The 21586-nt window shown below is 48.1% G+C and overlaps 1 protein-coding gene across 1 annotated transcript; it reads right to left on the bottom strand.

The window, feature by feature from the left end:
• Nucleotides 1-12926: 12926 nt before the first annotated feature.
• Nucleotides 12927-16829, bottom strand: LOC119275825 (sulfoquinovosidase-like). Its single transcript, XM_037556748.1, has 7 exons — nucleotides 15662-16829; nucleotides 14982-15114; nucleotides 14627-14842; nucleotides 14388-14543; nucleotides 13658-14299; nucleotides 13435-13551; nucleotides 12927-13344 (listed from the first exon to the last, which is right to left on the bottom strand). Exons 1-7 carry the CDS (start codon nucleotides 16738-16740, stop codon nucleotides 12967-12969), a joined length of 2721 nt encoding a protein of 906 aa, XP_037412645.1. The 5' UTR covers nucleotides 16741-16829; the 3' UTR covers nucleotides 12927-12966.
• Between the last annotated feature and the right edge of the window lie 4757 nt (nucleotides 16830-21586).

Genomic DNA, 21586 nt, shown 5'->3' with positions numbered 1-21586 from the left:
CTTGGAAGATAAAGTGAGTCCATCAACTCCAAGGGCATAGCTGAGTGAAAGACAACAACCTATGGCACCTTACTCGTTGTCTGAAAAGTCTGCAACATGAAACGTTGCAGCCCGGAACGGGTCAGCACATGGAATATGCTGGCAATGTAACACATAGAGTAATGAATAGAATAATTGCTATCACTACATGCATATATGGCTGGTGGAAAGCTCTATGGTTACAGGTTTGCATAAAGCCAATTTTTCCCTACAACAAAGGAATATATTTTATTTAACTATCATGGTGGTTGTTAGGCATTGAGAAAGTTCCTCCAACTCAATCCCAATTAAACATCATCATTAAACCCAATCAAATTAAATTTAGAGTGATGAGATCAACATGATAATCCAAGAACCGGAGACTCAAGATGGCCATAACCAGAGACACAGCTAACCATAATTAGTTTGTACACTCTGCAGAGGTTTGCGCACTTTTCCCCACAAGACTCGAATACATCCATGGTCGGAGAATCGAGACACAGTCTTTCTGAAGCATTAACTCTCTACTCTCGATAGACAGTACCACCTACAACCCACTACATCTGCTAGTCTACGTCTTCAAGAGCTTCACGCAACTTACTCAACTATGCTAGAGCCCATATTGGCTTGTGGCTGCACACGTAAGTTTCTAGCATGAATAATCTTATGATCCCTTTGAGCCTGGGTGGCGGACCGTAGGATGATCACACGGGTACTCCGGGATATCCTAGGACAACACTGGATTCTCCAGGTGCCCTGACAACCACTGGGTACTCTAGGGTGCCTCAAGCAATCCACCCAGATGTGTATTTAAGTAGCCACCTTAAGTTAACCATTGAGTAACAATACTCACATCTGTCATGGATACACTCACCCAAACCACGTCTACAAGCATAGCATAGCAATATAAGCAAATCGTAGACGTAACTCCCAAAGGTTTGACAATAAACAGGGCAATAGGTTCTACCTCATCATCTACTTCCCAAAACCCACATGTTAATCAGATCCTAACCATGCAATGTTTGAGGGTTGAACTAATGCAATAAAAACTGGGTATTAAAGAAGTATGATCAAAGTGTTACTTGCCTTGCTGATGATCCGCAAAACCTAGAGACTCGTAGTAGCACGCTTCGCACTCCGGGTACTCTATCGCAAACAATTAAAGCATATAACAAGCACTCAACTAGAAGCCCGGGTAAAACTCAAATAAGAAGAGATCTAACCAGAAAGTTCAACTTAAGAATTCCGGTTTACAAAAAGAATCAAATCAAACGAAGCAACGAAACTCAAACTGCGAAAGAAACAAGATCCGTTTACTAATCTGGACTTAAGTCAATTTTTCAGTACCAAAATCGTATTCAAGCTGATTAAACAGAAAGAGGACTTCGGACGAAGATCTAGGCGCTTCAATCGCCTGATTCCGATAAACGAGCGAAAAGATAAACTAAAACGAAGATCGGGACAGAAATCGCGATCGAAAATAATCGCGGAAAAACCCTGGAAAAAGAAAATCTGACGAACAGGCTAACGAACGAATTGTTCGTTGTCTGCGGCTAACGGGTGAACACCATTCATTAAAACGAACGTACGGATGAACGTCCGCTATTTAACTAAACCGGGAAAACCGAACCGATCTAAATAAAAAACGAATCTAGCTTTTCGAAATAAAACCAATCATTTTTTTTAAATAAAAAACCGGCGGCTACCTCGGCGAACGTGGTCGGCGACGGGACGGCGGCGGGTCCGGCGATCAGTGGCGGCGGCGATGGGCAGCGGGGCGACGGCGGCAAGCCGCTGTGGCGGCGACAGCAAGCGACGGGGGTGAGGCGCGGCAGCGGCAACGGCGCGGCGGGGTTGAGGCGGCGGCGGCGGCGGCTAGCGGCGGGCGGCGGGGCTAGGGTTTTGGAGATAGCGGCGGGCTGGGCTGGCAGGGTGGGCTGCGGGGTAGGGGGCGGCTTATAAGGCCTGGGCGGCGGGGAAGTCCGGGTCGCCCACGGCTCGTAGGTCGGTTTGACTTTTTTCTTAAATAATTCCGACGTGCAGAAAAAGGATTAAAAGAAATACTAAACGGACTCCAAAAATCCTGAAATAAATTTTCCCCGTCCTCTAAAAATAAGGCGGACAAGGTGAACATTTACTTGGGCCTCTAATGCAATTTTGGAAAAAGGCATTTTTTTCCTAATTCAAATAAAATAGCGATAAAACTCTGAATAAAATACTTATTTGGTTTTAATATTTTCCCTTCAATATTTCTTTATTTTGGGGAAGTCATTTTATCCCCTCTCTTTTATCTTCATACTGGAAATATTTGAAGAGAAAAATAATTAAAACCAAACGATCCTCTTTTCAGAATTTGAGAAAACTCAAATATGAAAATAACGAAATCCCCAACTCTCTCTGTGGGTCCTTGAGTTGCGTAGAATTTCTAGTATCAACCAAAAATGCAATAAAATATGATATGCAATGATGATCTAATGTATAACATTCCAAATTGGAAATTTGGGATGTTACAAAGGGGTTGTCAATCCCTTCCGGGGTACGGCGCTTCAAGATAGGGAAATGGACGTGAGGTAAATTTGTAGTAGATTGATAGATCGAACACCAAATAAAATAAATAAGAATAAATTTCAGCAAGGTATTTTTTGTATTTTTGGTTTAATAGATCTGAAAATAAATGCAAGAAAAAAGTAGATCGCGAAGGCAAATATATGAGAAAGAGACCCGGGGGCCATAGGTTTCACTAGTGGCTTCTCTCGAGAAAAATAGCACACGGTGGGTGAACAAATTACTGTTGGGCAATTGATATAACTTCAAATACTCATGACGTTATCCAGGGAATGATCATTATATAGGCATCACGTCCAAGATTAGTAGACCGACTCCTGCCTGCATCTACTACTATTACTCCACACATTGACCGCTGTCCAGCATGCATCTATTGTATTAAGTTCATGGAAAAACGGAGTAATGCAATAAGAACGATGACATGATGTAGACAAGATCTATCTATGTAGAGATAGACCCCATCGTTTTATCCTTAGTAGCAACGATACATACGTGTCGGTTCCCTTTCTGTCACTGGGATCAAGCACCGTAAGATCGAACCACTACAAAGCACCTCTTCCCATTGCAAGATAAATAGATCAAGTTTGCCAAACAAAACCCAAATATCAGAGAAGAAATACGAGGCTACAAGAGATCATGCTTAAAAGAGATCAAAGAAACTCAAATACTTTCATGGATATAAAAAAATAGATCTGATCATAAACTCAAAGTTCATTGATCCCAACAAACACACAGCAAAAGAGTTACATCATATGGATCTCCAAGAGACCATTGTATTGATAATTCAGAGAGAGATGAAGCCATCTAGCTACTAACTATGGACCCGAAGGTCTACAAAGAAATACTCACGCATCGTCGGAGAGGCACAAATGGAGGTGGTGAACCCCATCCGAGATGGTGTCTAGATTGGATCTGGTGGTTCTGGACTCTGCGGCGGCTGGATGAATATTTCATCAACTCCCCTAGGGTTTTTGGAATATTGGGGTATTTACAGAGCAAAGAGGCGGTCTGGGGGGCACCCGAGGTGGGCACAACCCACCAATGCACGTCTGGGCCTCCTGGCGCGCCCTGGTGGGTTGTGCCACCCCCCCCTCGGGGCAACCCCCAGGCGCAGCCAGGGCCCATTACGTGTCTTCTGGTCCATAAAAATTCTCCGTGGAGTTTCGTTGCATTTGGACTCCGTCTGATATTGAATTCCCGCAATGTAAAAAACATGCAGAAAACAGCAACTGGCACTTGGCACTATGTCAATAGGTTAGTACCAAAAGATGTTATAAAATGATTATAAAACATGCAAGATTGATAATATAACAACATGGAACAATCAAAAATTGTAGATACGTTGGAGACGTACCACGTGCTCCAACCGATCTAGTACCGAACGCACGGCACCTCCGCATTCTGCACACGTTCAGTTCGGTGACGTCCTCCGCCTTGTTGATCCAGCAATACGGCGAGGTAGTAGATGAGTTCCGGCAGCATGATGGCGTGGTGACGGTGACGGTGATGTGATCTTTGCAGGGCTTCGCCTAAGCACTATTAAAATATGACCGAGGGAGTAAACGGTGGACGGGGGCACCGCACACGGCTAAGACAATGTTGTGTCCTTGTGTGGAGCCCCCTTCCCATGTATATATAGCTGGGAGGGGAGGAGGCAGCCCCTAGGGCGCCCCAAGAGACACGGTGGCAGCCCTAGGGCTGCTGCCTTGCCCTGCCTCCCCCCTTTCCTTGTACGAAGAAGGGGGAGGAAAGAGGGGGGAGAGGGAAGGAAGGGGGAGTCCTACTCCACACTTTCCTTTCCCTCCCCTCTTTCCTTCTCCTCCTCATAGGGCCAGCCTCTATAGGGGTGCACCAGCCCCTTGTGGGCTGGTGTGTTCCCTCTCTTCGCCCATAAGGCCCATATCTTTGCTGGGGGGTGCCCGAAACTCCTTTCCAGTGATCCGATAAGTACCCGGTAGCCTCCGAAACACTTCCGGTGTCCGAATACCATCGTCCTATATATCAATCTTTACCTCTCGACCATTTCGAGACTCCTTGTCATGTCCGTGATCTCATCCGGGACTCCAAACAACATTCGGTCACCAAATCACATAACTCATATAACACTATATCGTCAACGAACGTTAAGCGTGCGGATCCTGCAGGTTCGAGAACTATGTAGACAAGACCGAAACACCTCTCCAGTCAATAACCAACAGCGGAACCTGGATGCCCATATTGGCTCCTACATATTTGGTGAAGATCTTTATTGATAGAACCATTATGACAACATACGTAATTCCCTTTGTCCATCGGTATGTTACTTGCCCGAGATTCGATCGTTGGTATCTCTATACCTAGTTCAATCTCGCTACCGGTAAGTCTCTTTACTCGTTCCGTAATACATCACCACATGACTAACTCCTTAGTCGTTTGCTTGCAAGCTTATGATGTGTATTACCGAGAGTGCCCAGAGATACCTCTCTGATACTCGGAGTGACAAATCCTAATCTAGATCTATGCCAACTCAACAAACACCTTTGGAGATACCTGTAGTGCATCTTTATAATCACCTAGTTACGTTGTGATGTTTGATACCACACAAGGCATTCCTCCAGTATCCGGGGGTTGCATAATCTCATAGTCAAAGGAACATGTATTTGACATGAAGAAAGCAATGGCAATAAAACTGAACAATCATTATGCTAAGCTAACGGATGGGTCTTATCCATCACATCATTCTCCTAATGATGTGATCCCATTATCAAATGACAACTCATGTCCATGGTTGGGAAACCTTAACCATGTTTGATCAACGAGCTATTCTTGTAGAGGCTTAGCAAGCTTCCACGCACCCCTGTCCATAGCTAGCTCGTTGGTGATACTCCAATCCTTCAGGTCTCTCTTAATGGACTCCTCCCATGTCAAATTCGGTCTACCCCGCCCTCTCTTGACATTCTCCGCACGCTTTAGCCGTCCGCTATGCACTGAAGCTTCTAGAGGCCTGCATTGAATATGCCCAAACCATCTCAGATGATGTTGGACAGGCTTCTCTTCAATTGGTGCTACCCCAACTCTATCTCGTATATCATCATTCCGGACTCGATCCTTCCTCGTGTGGCCACACATCCGTCTCAACATACGCATCTCCGCCACACCTAACTATTGAACATGTCGCATTTTAGTCGGCCAACACTCATCGCCATACAACATTGCGGGTCGAATGACCGTCCTGTAGAACTTGCCTTTTAGCTTTTGTGGCACTCTCTTATCACAGAGAATGCCAGAAGCTTGGCGCCACTTCATCCATCCAGCTTTGATTCGATGGTTCACATCTTCATCAATACCCCCATCCTCCTGCAGCATTGACCCCAAATACCGAAAGGTGTCCTTCTGAGGTACCACCTAGCCATCAAGGCTAACCTCCTCCTCCTCACACCTAGTAGTACTGAAACCGCACATCATGTACTCGATTTTAGTTCTACTAAGCCTAAACCCTTTCGATTCCAAGGTTTGTGTCCATAACTCTAACTTCCTATTTACCCCCTTCCGACTATCGTCAACTAGCACCACATCATCCGCAAAGAGCATACACCATGGGATATCTCCTTGTATATCCCTTGTGACCTCATCCATCACCAATGCAAAAAGATAAGGGTTCAAAGCTGACCCCTGATGCAGTCCTATCTTAATCGGGAAGTCATCAGTGTTGACATCACTTGTTCGAACACTTGTCACAACATTATCGTACATGTCCTTGATGAGGGTAATGTACTTTGCTGGGACTTTGTTTTTCTCCAAGGCCCACCACATGACATTCTGCGGTATCTTATCATAGGCCTTCTCCAAGTCAATGAACACCATATGCAAGTCCTTCTTTTGCTCCCTATATCTCTCCATAAGTTGTCGTACCAAGAAAATGGCTTCCATGGTCGACCTCCCAGGCATGAAACCAAACTGATTTTTGGTCACGCTTGTCATTCTTCTTAAGTGGTGCTCAATAACTCTCTTCCATAGCTTCATTGTATGGCTCATTAGCTTAATTCCACGATAACTAGTACAACTCTGAACACCCCCCTTGTTCTTGAAGATTGGTACTAATATACTCCATCTCCATTCTTCTGGCATCTTATTTGCCCGAAAAATGAGGTTGAAAAGCTTGGTTAGCCATACTATCGCTATGTCCCCGAGACCTTTCCACACCTCAATGGGGATACAATCAGGGCCCATCGCCTTGCCTCCTTTCATTCTTTTTAAAGCCTCCTTGACCTTAGACTCCTGGATTCGCCGCACAAAACGCATGCTGGTCTCATCAAAGGAGTCGTCCAGTTCAATGGTAGAACTCTCATTCTCCCCATTGAACAACTTGTCGAAGTACTCCTGCCATCTATGCTTAATCTCACCGTCCTTCACCAAGAGTTGGCTTGCTCCGTCCTTGATGCATTTGACTTGGCCAATATCCCTTATCTTCCTCTCTCGGATCTTGGCCATCTTATAGATGTCCCTTTCGCCTTCCTTCGTGCCTAACCGTTGGTAGAGGTCCTCATATGCCCGACCCCTTGCTTCACCAATAGCTCGCTTTGAGGCCTTCTTCGCCATCTTGTACTTTTCTATATTGTCTGCACTCCTATCCAGGTATAGGTGTCTGAAGCAATCTTTCTTCTCTTTAATTGCCTTCTGGACATCATCATTCCACCACTAGGTATCCTTCTCTTCACTTCTCCTTCCCCTGGACACTCCAAGCTCCTCCGAGGCCACCTTACGAATGCAAGTCGCCATCTTCATCCACACATTGTCCGCATCCCCTCCTTCCTCCCAAGGGCCCTCCTTAATGATCCTCTCCTTGAACGCCTGAGCTAGGAAATATAAAATAACAACTTTATTATTGCCTCTAGGGCATATTTCCTTCAGGGATGACTTTAATTTGAGGAGTTCATGTATTCACTATGTGTTAATGCTTTGTTTCGGTTCTCTATTAAAATGATGGCTTAATTACCCTTAGTTTATATTAGTACCCTGCTGCCACGGGAGTGTAGGATAAAAGATGTTATGAAAGTTCTTATCGCAAACACATATGACTATGTACGAAATACATGCCTACATATGATTGATGAATTGGATCAATTGTGTGTCGTTCTAGGTAGTGACATTTACATATTGAATCTCATCTAAATATCCATCACTACTCCATGTCTACGCTTTAAAACTATTGCCTTTGTTCAAGTTACTGTTGCTTTGTTTGCTACAAAAGGCTACTACTATTGTTGTTACTGTTGCTATTGCTACCACTGCTATCATATTACTGTGCTACTAATAAATTGCTACAAGGAAGTGATTCTCAGGTGTGGTTGAATTGACAACTCAACTGCTAAGGCTTATAAATATTCTTTGGCTCCCATTGTGTCGAATCAATAAATTTGGGTGAAATACTACCCTCGAAGGCTGTTGCAATCCCTATACTTGTGGGTCATCACTCTCTCATGTGTGTTAGTTGCAATTGGGGTTTGCAGCATTTGTTCGGCCAGTCGGTTGAGTTCTGCAACCTGCTCCCGAGTGGGGGTAACAAGTCCGTCCTTAGCATGGGTGTCGCTGCCATTGCGGCTGATACGTCTCCAATGTATCTATAATTTTTTGATTGTTTCATGCTATTGTTATCAATCTTGAATACTTGTTATACAACTTTATTTCAATCTGAGTGACTAACCTATTAACTCAGTGCCTAGTGTCAGTTGTTGTTTTCTGCTTGCTTTTGGTTTTCCAGGAAATCTGTACCAAACGGAGTTCAAATGCTACGAAACTTTTTGATGCTTTTCTAGGAAAAAGAGACCCTAGAAGCTTCGGGAGGAGACCAGATGATAAAACAGGAGACGACAAGGCAACAGAGCGCGCCCAGGGGGGTAGGCGCTCTCTGTTACCTTGTGGGACCCAGGTGTCTCCGTCTCACCTAATTCCACTTCTATAAATTCTCAAATATTGGGAAACCCCCGGAGAGCCACCCGAAATAATTTTTCCGCCTCCGCAAGCTTCTAATCTTCCGCGATCCCATCTGGAGGCCTTTTCCGGTACTCGGTCGGAGGGGGAATCAATCACGGAGGGCTTCTACATCAACCTCTTACTGCCCTTCTGATGATGTGTGAGTAGTTCACCACAGACCTACGCGGGTCCATAGCTAGCAGCTAGATGGTTTCTTCTCTCTCTTTGATCTTCAATACCATGTGCTCCTCGATCTTCTTGGAGTTCTATCTGATGTAATCTTTTTTCGCAATGTGTTTGTTGCGATCCGATGAATTGTGGGTTTATGATCAGATTATTCATTGTAAGTAATTGAGTCTTTGTTGTAATTTATCATTCAGGATTATTATAGCTTTGTATTCCTCTCTAATCTATCCATTTGGTTTGGTCAACTAGATTGATTTATCTTCATGGGAAAAGTGCTTTCTAATGGGTTCAATCTTGCGGTGTCCTCACCCAGTGACAGAAGGGGTAGCGAGGCATATATTTGTATTGTTGCCATTAAGGATAAAACGACATGGTTTAACCATATTGATTGGTTTATTTCTATCTACATCATGTCATATTGCTTAAGGCATTACTCTATTTGTCATGAACTTAATACCGTAGATGCAGGCAGGATTCGGTCGGTTGGTGGAGTAATAGTAGTATATGCAGGCAGGAGTCGATTGGATGTGATGCCTATATACATGAATATTGTCATGAATAACGTCATAACTATGGGCTTTTCTATCAATTGCCCAACACTAATTTGTCTACCCATCGTATGCATTTGTTTAGAGAGAGTAGCCTCTAGTAAAAACTATGGCCTCTGGCTCTAATTTAATCATATTACTAAAAATAAAAAAATACCTTACTGCAATTTATTTACTTTTTTTTTATTTATCTACCACTACCAGATTTAATCCTTGCAAGTAACGAGTTCAAGGGGATTGACGACCCTCTTGCCCGCGTTGGGTGCAAGTATTTGCTCTTGTTTGTGCATGTGTTGTTCACTAGGATTTGTGTGGTTCTCCTATTGGTTTGATAACTTTGGTTCTCACTGAGGGAAATACTTATCAGCTACTATATTGCTTCACTCTTCCTCTTTCGAGAAAATCTCAACGCAACTCACAAGTAGCAGCGGCCATTAGCTATTCCGTTAACAGGGTTCCAGTTGTTTCGACCATCACTGTCTCGTGCAACAGTCGGCTCGCCCATGCCGGGAGCTCCATTAGTCATGAGAACCGCAATAGGCGAAAGGCTCCCGCAACTTTCCTCATCCTCGTGGACGGATGCAAACAGATTGTGAAACGATTCATTTGGTTTGGCATCGCTACCTGTTGAGCCGAGGCTTGACGTGAGGCAGCATGCTAAATCCAACGATGAACATGTGGCTTGTGTAAGCACTGGCGACGGCGGTGGGCCGAGGACCATGACAATGCTTGGTGCAGAGCGAACGGCTAGTGGAGAAGAATGCGAGATTTGTCGGTGCGGAAGTGTGCGACGCCATGCATGGGCAAAGATTCAACATCCTGTAGGGCTTCCTTGAGCCACACTGAATCATCGACGATGAACCTGATCCAGCCAAAGAGGACCATGTGACCAGGAACCAGCTTCATGTCAACAGTCGAAAAAGAGGAAAACGCCACTTGTGCCATTATTTGCGAGATGTGCGGCCCGCGCCAACTGTCGTGGGGATGATTCTGACACTACAAGATAGGGGTAGGGAATGCGGAGCATCTCGCTAGGGAGAAGTGTGACACAACGAGATTTTAGCAGGGCTAGGCACTCTCAGAAGAGTAACAAGACCTACATCCTTTGCTCCTTGAGCTCTTCTTTTTCTATATATTGTTGGACATTACAACGAATGCGAACCCTCGTCCAAGTGGAAGGGAGTGGCTTATATATAGTACACCGACCCCCTTGCCTTCTGTGCTACAAGGGTTAATCATGACTATTATTTCTACCCACTACGGAAGGTAAGGCCGACTCCAATGCACGACCCCAAATGGTCCGCCCGCGTCCATTTGGGGCTAAACGAACACAAAACACGACTCAACGTTTGAGAGCAAAGGGACAAACATCCATTTTTTTGTCTGCTTTTATCCCATTCCCTACCCAAATTTGGGCTGCGTCTACGTTGAATCAAACACGCGCGGACGAGCGCAACACGTGCCCTTGTCCTCCCTTGGCCCGCCTATTGGGGACACTGACACCCCTTTTTCTCTTCTCCTCCTCCTCCCGCCGTCTTGCCCCTACCCCTTGCCATAGCCACCACCGCCATTTTCTTGGGCGCCTCGCTGTCCAACCCGACCATCGGATTTGTGCCTCTCTCGCCCCAGCACCAGCGGCCAATCCGTAGATCCGCGGCACCAGGATTTGGCGCATCCGGCCGCCGGCGACAGCGCCTTGCCATGGATTGGCCGGGTACTGGCCCGCACAGCCCCGGCAATGCCTCCATGCCGCATGCAGGTATAGACTCCGCCTCTAGTCGCTCGGATCTATCCCATCGGCGGTTCTTCAGAAATGGCACGCCCAGTCATCGTCCGGGCTCGGCACTGGCCCAACAGCTCGTCGGCTCACCGTTGCCGCTCATAAAGTGCGACAACTGTCCGCGGCAGGTCATGCACCGGGTTTCTACCACACCGGAACATTCTGGATGGGTGTTCTTCAAGTGCAAAAAAGATGGGGTATGTGCTTCTTTTGATACGGTTGTGCTCCCGGATTTGACCCAATTTTGGTAGCTCTCATTGCTTATACTCAAATTTGCGTGTAAGATGGATGCAAGTTTTGGTATTGGGAAGAAGGATACATCGATCTATTGATAGCACGAAATTTGATAGATGCTCGTGCACTCGTTGCTAGAATAGAGGCTAGAGATGTGATTAGATGCGAATCAGCGTCTACTTCTTTAGAATCGAAGAAGAAAGGAGTGTGCACGCTCGAGAAGCCACAGATCAACAATGAAAACATAAAGATATTAATCCAACTATTAGGAGTAATTATGGAAGTTGGATAGCTTTTAAAATGTCTAATTATGGTTCTTATTTTTTTTCTTACTCTCTTAGCAAAGAATTGGTGAATGTACTTCAATGCATCCAAATGTTGTTGATGAAATAAAAGAAATGTATTTTAGTGGGCAAAAAAATGTGTCCACCCGTTGGGCGTACGTCCAGCGCATCAAGGAAAATGGCCGGACGCCGCCTCATTGCCCTACCCAAACGAAAAAAAATTGAACAGAAGGAAGTTCTGTTTAGGGTTGGGCGTTGAGTTGGCGTAACTGACATGTTAGTATTGGTAATGTATGCTCTATCAACTATGGCGACGCTTCGGATGCTCTTCGTGCTCGTTCCTCTTCTTGTCTTCGAGTGATTTGTTCGTCTGAGCATCTAAGAGTTCCTCGTCCGAATGATAGAGCGCGTTGCAATTGCCCGAGTCCTTTCAGGGTCACGTCTGACGTTAGCGTAACTTGAGTTGTAGACCCACGGATCATATTGTATTGGATCTTCATGAGCATACCCCTTGGTGCAACCTCATCAGCAAGCGATGGCCGCTATGCGTCTTGCGAGCGGAGAAAGACACTCTATTTATGGACATCGACGTTGCCGTAGAGGAATTTGAGGCGAGACCTAGGACGTCGGCAGCTCCCCGTCGACCTCACCGTCAACGTCGTTCACGCCCCGCTGCCATGACGAGCAGGCCGACACATACACGTCCACCGTCGATAGCGAGAAAGAGTAGAACATGGGATGCCACCGCCGACGTATTGCCGGGCCTCACAGTCGGTGAGTTTGCCTGGAGTTTCGTAGAAGCACTCTTCCCCATCCCGCTGAAGCTTCACTTCTCGGGGCTCACGGCTTGTTGGTGAGCTTGCTGCCGGACATGAGGAAGACATGTCGTGGGTAATGGGTGCCACCGCGACCGGCGGTCATTTAGACTAGGTTAGAATAGCGTAATCCGTTATAGTTTAGTTGAAATATTTCAAAAATGTAAAGATTCTCGTCCGGTATAGATGAAAATCATACGGTTTGCATGTACGTTCGTTCCTTTTGTTCAAGTCAGCTTTGAAATGTATGCGGTATGATTGGATGACCAGCTCCCATATCACTGTCCGTGGACCCATCTGTTCGCATGTGCGGACGGACACGTGTCCATTTTAGGATCCGCGTTGGATATGTCGTTAGGTATGCATGTGATGCGTGGAACTAAAGGTCGACTATTAGTTTTGTTTCTTTCAAGAGCACACCAAATGCGTTAGCATCAAAATTTCTTGTTTGGAAAAACAGGGATTTGCTCTCATGCTCGAATGAAACTTGCCACTACTCCAAGACGGCTGCAATGACTTTTCCACTTTCCAGTTACGAGTCCAATTATCAACTGTTTGGTTGTTGTTTCCATTTACTCGGCCAGTTAAATTACACGGAGGTCTCTCAAATTTCTTACAAACCTTTCCCCAACGGGTGACCCAACCCTCACAAACACGGCCGGACAGCCGACGTCGGCGCTGACCTCGGCCTCGAACCCGTGCACCGTCGCCTCCCCCAGGCTACCGTGCCCGCTCCTGTGCCCACCGCCAAACTCTTCGCCGGTCCACACGTGCCTCCACGACCCCCCGTCCGACGTCGGAAAGTAGGCGGTCACCGCGGTCCTGCCCTTGTCCAGGACCGGCACCACCAGCATCTCCGTCCCGACCAGGAACTGCTGGTACGTCATCTCCTGCACGCGCCGGTCCTCCGGGTAGTGCAGGAAGAGGTGGCGCGCCACGGGGAGGCCCTTCTCCGTCGCCTCCTGCATGCCAAGAAATCCATCCATCCATCACCCGAACTCCTGATTAATTGAAAAATTAGTAGCGCTAGCAGAGCGGCATGGGGTGTGGACCTTGACGAGCTGGAGGCGGTAGAACTCCCAGGCTTTGTACATCTTGGCGCAGCGCGCGAAATGCGCGAGGGTCCGGCTGTTGGAGTAGAACTGGCAGTTGGACCCGGGCTTGTTCCCCTGCAACAAATCGGTGGAGCATCTGAATCATCATGCGTGCGTGCTTCATCCAATCCAACAGTGGTACGTGTGTGTGTGTGTGTGTGTGGTGCACTGGTGCTGGTACCTCGTGGGTGCGGAAGACGACGGTGAAGGCGTTCACCTCCATCCACCGCATGAGGAGCTCCTCGCTCCGTCGGTAGCGCAGGAGCGGGAGGTCGACGGTGCAGTACCCGCCGGCGTCGCTGTGGTTCAGCGGGATGCCGGAGAGGCCGCCGCTGAGCAGGCCGACGACGCTGCTCTTGATGCCGTCGTTGGCCTGCCAGCTCACCATCTGGTCCCCCTCCCAGAAGAGCATCGCCCACCTGGAGCTCTCCCTGAACCCCGCCCGCACGAAGAACACCAGCCCTTCCTCCTCGTCCTCGCCGGCTTCCGACTTCCACTCGTCGGCGAACTCCCGGTTGACGCGCGCCCACAGCTCCGGGTACCGGTTGTGCGCCGCCACGGGGTCCTCCCCGGAGTGGAGCCGCGCGTCCAGAGGGAGGCCCTCGCCGAAGTCGGCCATCCAGCCGCTGACGCCTTCGTCCGCCATCCCGCGCAGGATGCCCTTGAACCAGGAGCTCGCCTCCGGGTTGGTGAAGTCCAGCATGGCCACGTCGAACGCCGTGTTGGGCATCATGTACGGCTCGCCGGCCTCGTCCCTCACCAGGATCCCCAGCTCCTTGGCCTCCTCGTACAGGTGCCTCCTCGCGTTCCCCTTCTCACCCATCTGCACATATACGTATATGTAAGCTCGATCACAAGGAATTTTGAGCAAAAATTGGAGCTCTGATCGATCGGGGATGCATGGCACGAACCGGGACAAGGCAGGGATTGCAGTATGTCATCGTCCTCACGCCGTCGCGCCGGAGATCGCGTATAAGGTCCTTCCAGCCGGAGTAGTGATCGTCGTCGACCTCCCAGTTCCACCAGAGCTGCGACCCGATCGCCGTCTTCCTCTGCCCAACCCAATCCTGCAGAATATGCAACACGCACTTGTTCAGAGTTGGGAGTCGAGTGTTTCTCAAGTGCTTCTTGATTCCTTCAGACCGGAGACCTGCAGCCAGAATGCGGAGACCGGGACGTCGTGGTCTTGCAGCTGGCTCCACACACGGCGGACGGCGTCCGTGCCGCCCTGCATGCCGACGACCGCGCCGGACGTGATCCATCTGGGAAGAACCGGCGGCCGTCCGGTCGACCCCGTGTAGCTCGTGATCAGATCGGTCGGTGACTCTCCCTGCAGTATTCTTCCCTGAACCGAATTACCATATACCTGCAAAACAGAGCATGGAATCGCTGAATCGTTCGTGCACAGCGGAGTTGAGTTGGACTGTCCGCAGTTCTTGACTTCAGTCAGCTCAATCGGAGACTAATTAGAAAAGAAAATGCATATAGACCTGCTAAATGGCTACCTGAATCTGCACTCTGTCAGGTTTTGTAAGGTCAAATATAGAATAATCGTATCCCTCCAGGTACAGGGACCTCATCTTGGAGGTCATGTAGAAAGGAGATGGAGCATACGTGGTGCTCCAGTTTCCTCCCGACCTGCAGAAAATCACCACGAGTTGAACACCACAACAAAGCATCTCATACTCGAAATACTACGAAAAAGTACTGCAGAACTGCTTAAAATGGCAACAAAAACAAAATCTCCTTGTCTGGCTATGACAAAGTGAGAGAACTGTGGACATGGAGTAGGAGTTCCAAGCACACACGCGCAAGACAACTGTGACAATCTGTCACTGTCGCTAGCTGTGAGTCGTTACACTCACCATCGTTGCCATCTTAAATACTTGTACGTTTCAAGTTCGTTCAAGGATGCAACAAGCGACCACACTAAGTTCCAATCTCAATCCGTCGATGATGCCCAAACTCTTGAATCTGAACGGTCAAACTTTTGAATCTTTGACCAAAATTATATATAAATTGGACGGTTCAAAACAAATACTAAATTATTGTTTTGCAAAATTTGCTGTAATATATGGAATTTGTTTTTATTAGGTAAAAACATAGTACTGCATATTGAATTTAGTTTGAAACCCACAATCAACAAATATTTGTAAAAACGAAACATGGGGAAACTATTATTTACCTGTAGCTGAGGAGATTGGCAGCGAAAGTGATGGGCTGGTCTCCCCTGCCAATCCCCTGTTCCTGCACAAGAACGGGCACCCTTCTCCCCTTGAATTCCATGCAGCTGAATTGCTCGCCGAAGCCGTAGAACCGCTCGTCGCGCTCGCTCACGTACGTGAGGAACACCCGGTTGAACTCCTCCGGCCGTGCCTCCTCGTCCGCCGACGCTCTTTCCGTCGGCGGCAGCAGCGCTGAGAGCTCCTCCTGGGCGGAGAGCTTCTTCTTCTTGCTCATGTTCCTATGGACTCTCCCCGCCAGGCGGAGCCGAAGGCTCAGGATGTTGATCCGGTGGGGCCTTGGAGCTGTCGTGGCCGCCGGTGGTGGACTCGAAGGATCGGCGTGGCCGCAGCTCCATTGGTAGTCGGCGATCTTGACGCTGAACGACACTTGCGTGTCGCTCTTCTCCTCCAGGAAGACCCAGTACCTCCCTGACAGGACCGGCTTTCCAGCGCGGGCCCTGGCACGGCGGCCGGCGCGCAGGCCGCAGCAGCACGACGACGCAGGGTCCGCCTTCTTCGCAGACACGACCCCGGTGATCAACAGCACCGGGAACCGTGTCTGGTCAGACGCTTCGAACGCGGCGCCGCGCAGGGCGTCGGCGCCGGCCTCGACGTCGCAGCGGTACAAGGACCTGATCCTGTCGACGCTCTGGCGGTCGGGAACAAGGCGGGCGCGTCCGTCGCGGAGCGCGAACGATCCGCGGCACTCGTCGGCCTCGGTGGTGGCGGAAGCCGCGGAGACGAACGCGACGCCGGGGATGGTCTCCCACATCACGCGGCTGCGAGGATCGCCGTCGGAGGAGGAGACGCGTGCCAGCGAGACCGCTCCGCCGAGCGAGGGATTCCAGCTCAGGCGGAATCGGGAGCCAACGGGGTAATCGTGGGCGTGGGCGAGCTTGGAGAACGGGCCGAAGGAGAGGGGCGGCGCGGCATCGCCGTTGCGGAAAGCGGCGGCCGGGACGGCGTGCGGGAAGGGGTTGTTGAGGTGCGCGTTGTGCTTCTTGGTGGTCTTGGGCTTCTCCGTCGCCGGCGACGTCATGGCGGTGCCGGGGGAACTGGAAGAAGCTCGCGCGCGGGTGCTCTACTCGACTTGGGATTGGGAAGCCCGCCATTGCCCATTGGCTGAAATAGATCCTGGAATGAGGGAGGATGTGGACGGGACGATGGGCCCGGAGACGGAGAGCACGCCTTCGTTTTTGACCGACATCGAACGGAAATCTAAAGTTCTCAGGACACGTTTGAAATGAAATTACATTAGATTCTTGATGTTAACTTCTTTTTTCTACCGAGGTGGATGATGTTAGAACATCTACAAGCACAATTGCCTAAATCCGGCACACAAATACCCGCGGACGCGCGACCGGCCGCGTTCACAAACAATGACTGGACAACACACGGAAAGTTGATTTCACAACCATAAACACCATTTTCAAAGTTGAAGTTCGGAGTCCGCAACCCTCATGCTGCCGGTGAACGTGAGATCAATGATGGATTCATCCTCGGAGGAGCCGGTGATGTCCACCATGACGCAGTTGCGGCGCTCGACTGATGCACCATACGGGGCACCTGAGAATACGACTCCGCCTCGTCAACATTCACGCAGCGAGGGCTTCCACCGTCTCCCATGCCCGCTGCCTTGCACGGCGGGCACGCCACGTCATATTGGCGTCAGTGGAAGCCCATGTGTTCACCTTCGCCTCGGGCGCAAACGAAGCGGTTGCGCATCCGCCGACGCGTTCGGACGCTAGATGGACCGCATCGCCTCCGGTAACGCGGTAGCTGAAAGAACATGGTGCCCCATGTTTGGTTTTGGCAATCGATCACAATTTTTATGGACTAATGATTGCTTTGAGTTATATTTGAAGGGTTTGTCCATAGGCATTGCTTGAAGACCATTTGTTGGTTTCAAGGTTATAAGAAGGAGTTGGCCATGTGAGAGTTGAGACTATTGCAAGCTTGTCTTGAAGAAGAGGATTCGTTGAGCATTGATGTTTACCTTCAAGATACCATCTTTATGGAGAGAGAGAATATATGATACAAGGTTGATCAAGACTAAGTACAAAGAGTGGATTCAAGTTGATCAACACACAAAGCATAAAAGATGTACCAAGTGGGATCAAATGATCCCATAGTATGGTAAGCATTGTCCATTGCTATGTGAGGTTTCTATGTGGGTTAGGTATCTTTCCATGGGCTTTCATCAAAAGGAAGATATCATATAACCTATGAAGGATGACATCAAGTGGTGATCATCATCAAGGTTGCGTTGTGCAAGTTTAAATAGAGCGTCACGAAGGGATTACATGCTTGAAGCTTTATGTCCACTCTGGTGATAACTAAAATGTGAAGATGTGTCGAAGAGAGGCTCACCCATAGTGAAGTATGGAGGAGCAATTCACTAGTCTTCATCAAGCCAGCGAAATCAAGAAAGGTGGTCCAACTTGAAGAGGTCAATATCGTCATCATCTAGTTCAAGTGGACTATGAGCAAGGCTAAGGTATATCCTTAATAGGTTTTTCTATCTTACCGGTCTCGTGGTGTTAGTTGGGAGACCGGGCTATAGGATCGATAGTCATACTATCAATGGGGGCTCTCAAGTGAGTAGGTTGATCGTATCATTCGTAGAGAGCTCAAATCTTTGCATCCTTGGCATCATATTTCTTGGTTCTTGTTTGGTTTTTCTCTATGTGAAGTTTTGGAGCTTTTGGTTATCTTCTTGACAAGCTCAAGTTCATCGAAAACGGATTCCATTTGCATCTTTTATTATATTTTCGATGTTGAAGTTTTTGTCGGTTCTTCACTTATGGAGGTTTCACACTTCTACATTATTGGCATATTACTCTTGCTTGTCCTAAATATTTGAAAACTCATGTCATTAGCTTTCTATAAAGTTTGAGTTTGTCGAAATCTGAGTCTGTCCACTAAAGTTATGGCAACTTCGGTCTAACATGTTTCCTCTATCTGTTGCTCAAGGCGGTTGTACCACGTACCTTGGCGGTTGTACCGACAGTCTGGTGCTTCAGGAACAACTACCGTCCGAGGGGTGATTCCCTCGGGTTAGGAAGTGTCCCAGGTGGTGGCGGCGCGTTTGCACCGCTGCTCTTTGGCGGTTGTGCCGCCAGGGACTTAGCCACCCCATAGGGAGCTGTCGGGCAGTTGTTCCAACTGAAGTACCGCCCCAACCACCGGAAAAGGTTGATTCCTTTTGGGTGGCTAGGCGGTACTCGATGATAGTCTCCCGGTTATCCTAGCTGCTATATTTGTAGCGGTACAACCGATGGCATGAGTCGGTTGTACCGCTCTGGACTTAGCGACTATAGGAGCCCTGACGCAGTGATTGTTCTAGTCCATGTACCACACATGGGTGACTCCGTTCGGGTACTAGGGCGATAAATAGTTGTACACATCCGGTTATACCTGCCGAATTTATTCACCGGTACTACCGGCGACACCGGCAGTTGTACCGTACCAGGCATAATGGGTTGGAATTTCCGCCTTGAGCGGTTGTAACGCACTCCGATGCGGTTGTATCGCTCATGTGTTTTTCTGCAACATAATAGTTAGATTCGTGGGGCCCTATTTAAGGGTTCTTCTTTCCTATTACCCCCAACGACCTTGTGCAAGTTTTTTCCCACCACTGTTGACCTCCTGGAGCCTTCTTTCTCTCTACACCCCCCCCTGATTCTTGCTTCTTTTCGAGGGAAAAGACATGGGAGACTAGATCTATATATTCACTAATCCATCTCTCCTCTAGGTGAGGGGAACCCTTTAGATTTTGGAGTTATTTGTGTTCTTTTCTTTGTTCTTCCTCTCATATTCCCCCATAGCATTAGTTGTTGTGGTGGGATTTGGGAGAGAAGTACTTGAGTACTCCTTGTGCTCTTGCCATTCCATTTGGTGCATCGGTTTGAATTCCCCACGGTGATACGTGGACGTGAAAGTTGAGTAGCCCATTACTCTTGGGTGCTTGGTACCCTAGAGCTTGTTCCTCTTGGGTGTTTGGGCACCCTAGACGGTTGGTGTTGTTGCGGAGCTCAATCATTGTGGTGTAAAGCTTGGGGGCCCTTTGGGAGCCTCCAATTAAGTTGTGGAGATTGCAATGAGTAATTTGTACGGGTTCGGTAACCACCCTCAAGGGTCGCCAATTGTACAGGTTCGGTGACCGCCCTCAAGGGTCCCTTAGTGAAGACACGGCACCTTGTATTGTGCGAGAGCATGAGGAGAATACGGCGAGCCATTGTGGCGCTTGGGGAGCATTGTGCCTCCATATCGCTCTAATGGAGATTAGCATCCGCAAGGGTGTGAACTTCGGGATATATCGTCGTCTCCGCGTGCCTCGGTTATCTCTTACCCAAGCCATTTACTCATGCACTTACTTTGTGATAATCATAGTGCTTAATATTATATATCTTGCTATCACATTGTTATTTATCTTGCTTAGCATAAATTGTTGGTGCACATAGTTGAGCCTTCTATATTTAGGTTTTGTTCTTGAAAAATTAAACGCTAGTTTTATTCCACATTCGTTCATCAAGCGTAAACCGAATTTTTTTAAACCATCTATTCACCCCCCTTAGGCGCCATCTGAAGGAAATATGCCCTAGAGCCAATAATAAAGTTACTATTTATTTCCTCATATCATGATAAATGTTTATTATTCATGCTAGAATTGTATTAACCGGAAACATGATGCATGTGTGAATACATAGACAAACATATAGTCACTAGTATGCCTCTACTTGACTAGCTCATTAATCAAAGATGGTTATGTTTCCTAACCATAGACATGTGTTGTCATTTTATTAATGGGATCACATCATTAGGAGAATGATGTGATTGACATGACCCATTCCGTTAGCCTAGCACTTGATCGTTTAGTATATTGCTATTGCTTTCTTCATGACTTATACATGTTCCTGTAACTATGAGAATTATGCAACTCCCGTTTACCGGAGGAACACTTTGGGTACTACCAAACATCACAGCGTAACTGGGTGATTATAAAGGAGTACTACAGGTGTCTCCGAAGGTACATGTTGAATTGGCGTATTTCGAGATTAGGTTTTGTCACTCCGATTGTCGGAGAGGTATCTCTGGGCCCTCTCGGTAATGCACATCACTATAAGCCTTGCAAGCAATGTGACCAATGAGTTGGTTACGGGATGATGCATTACGTAACGATTAAAGAGACTTGCCGGTAACGAGATTGAACTAGGTATTGGATACCGACGATCGAATCTCGGGCAAGTAACATACCAATGACAAAGGGAACAACGTATGTTGTTATGCGGTTTGACCGATAAAGATCTTCGTAGAATATGTAGGAACCAATATGGGCATCCAGGTTCCGCTATTGGTTATTGACCGAGAATAGTTCTAGGTCATGTCTACATAGTTCTCGAACCCGTAGGGTCCGCACGCTTAACGTTACGATGACAGTTTTATTATGAGTTTATAAGTTTTGATGTACCGAAGTTTGTTCGGAGTCCCGGATGTGATCACGGACATGACGAGGAGTCTCGAAATGGTTGAGACATAAAGATTGATATATTGGATGACTATATTAGGACACCAGAAGTGTTCCGGTGATTTCGGAGAAAACCGGAGTGTTGGAGGGGTTACCGGAACCCCCCCCCCTCCCCCCGGGAGAGTAATGGGCCTTATGGGCCTTAGAGGGGAAGAGAGAGGGGCGGCCAGGGTGGGCCGCGCGCCCCCTCTCCCTCTGGTCCGAATTGGACTAGGAGGGGGGCGGCGCCCCCCTCTTTCCTTCCCCCTCTCCCCCTTCCTTCCCCCTCCTAGTAGGAGTAGGAAAGGAGGAGTCCTACTCCTACTAGGAGGAGGATTCCTCCTCCTTGGCGCGCCCTCTAAGGGCCGACCGGCCTCCC

Source organism: Triticum dicoccoides, chromosome 3B, assembly GCF_002162155.2.
Source record: "Triticum dicoccoides isolate Atlit2015 ecotype Zavitan chromosome 3B, WEW_v2.0, whole genome shotgun sequence".
Taxonomy (NCBI): domain Eukaryota; kingdom Viridiplantae; phylum Streptophyta; class Magnoliopsida; order Poales; family Poaceae; genus Triticum; species Triticum dicoccoides.
The sequence above is the reverse complement of the archived record's forward strand: the minus strand, read 5'-3'. Positions and strand labels throughout refer to the sequence as shown.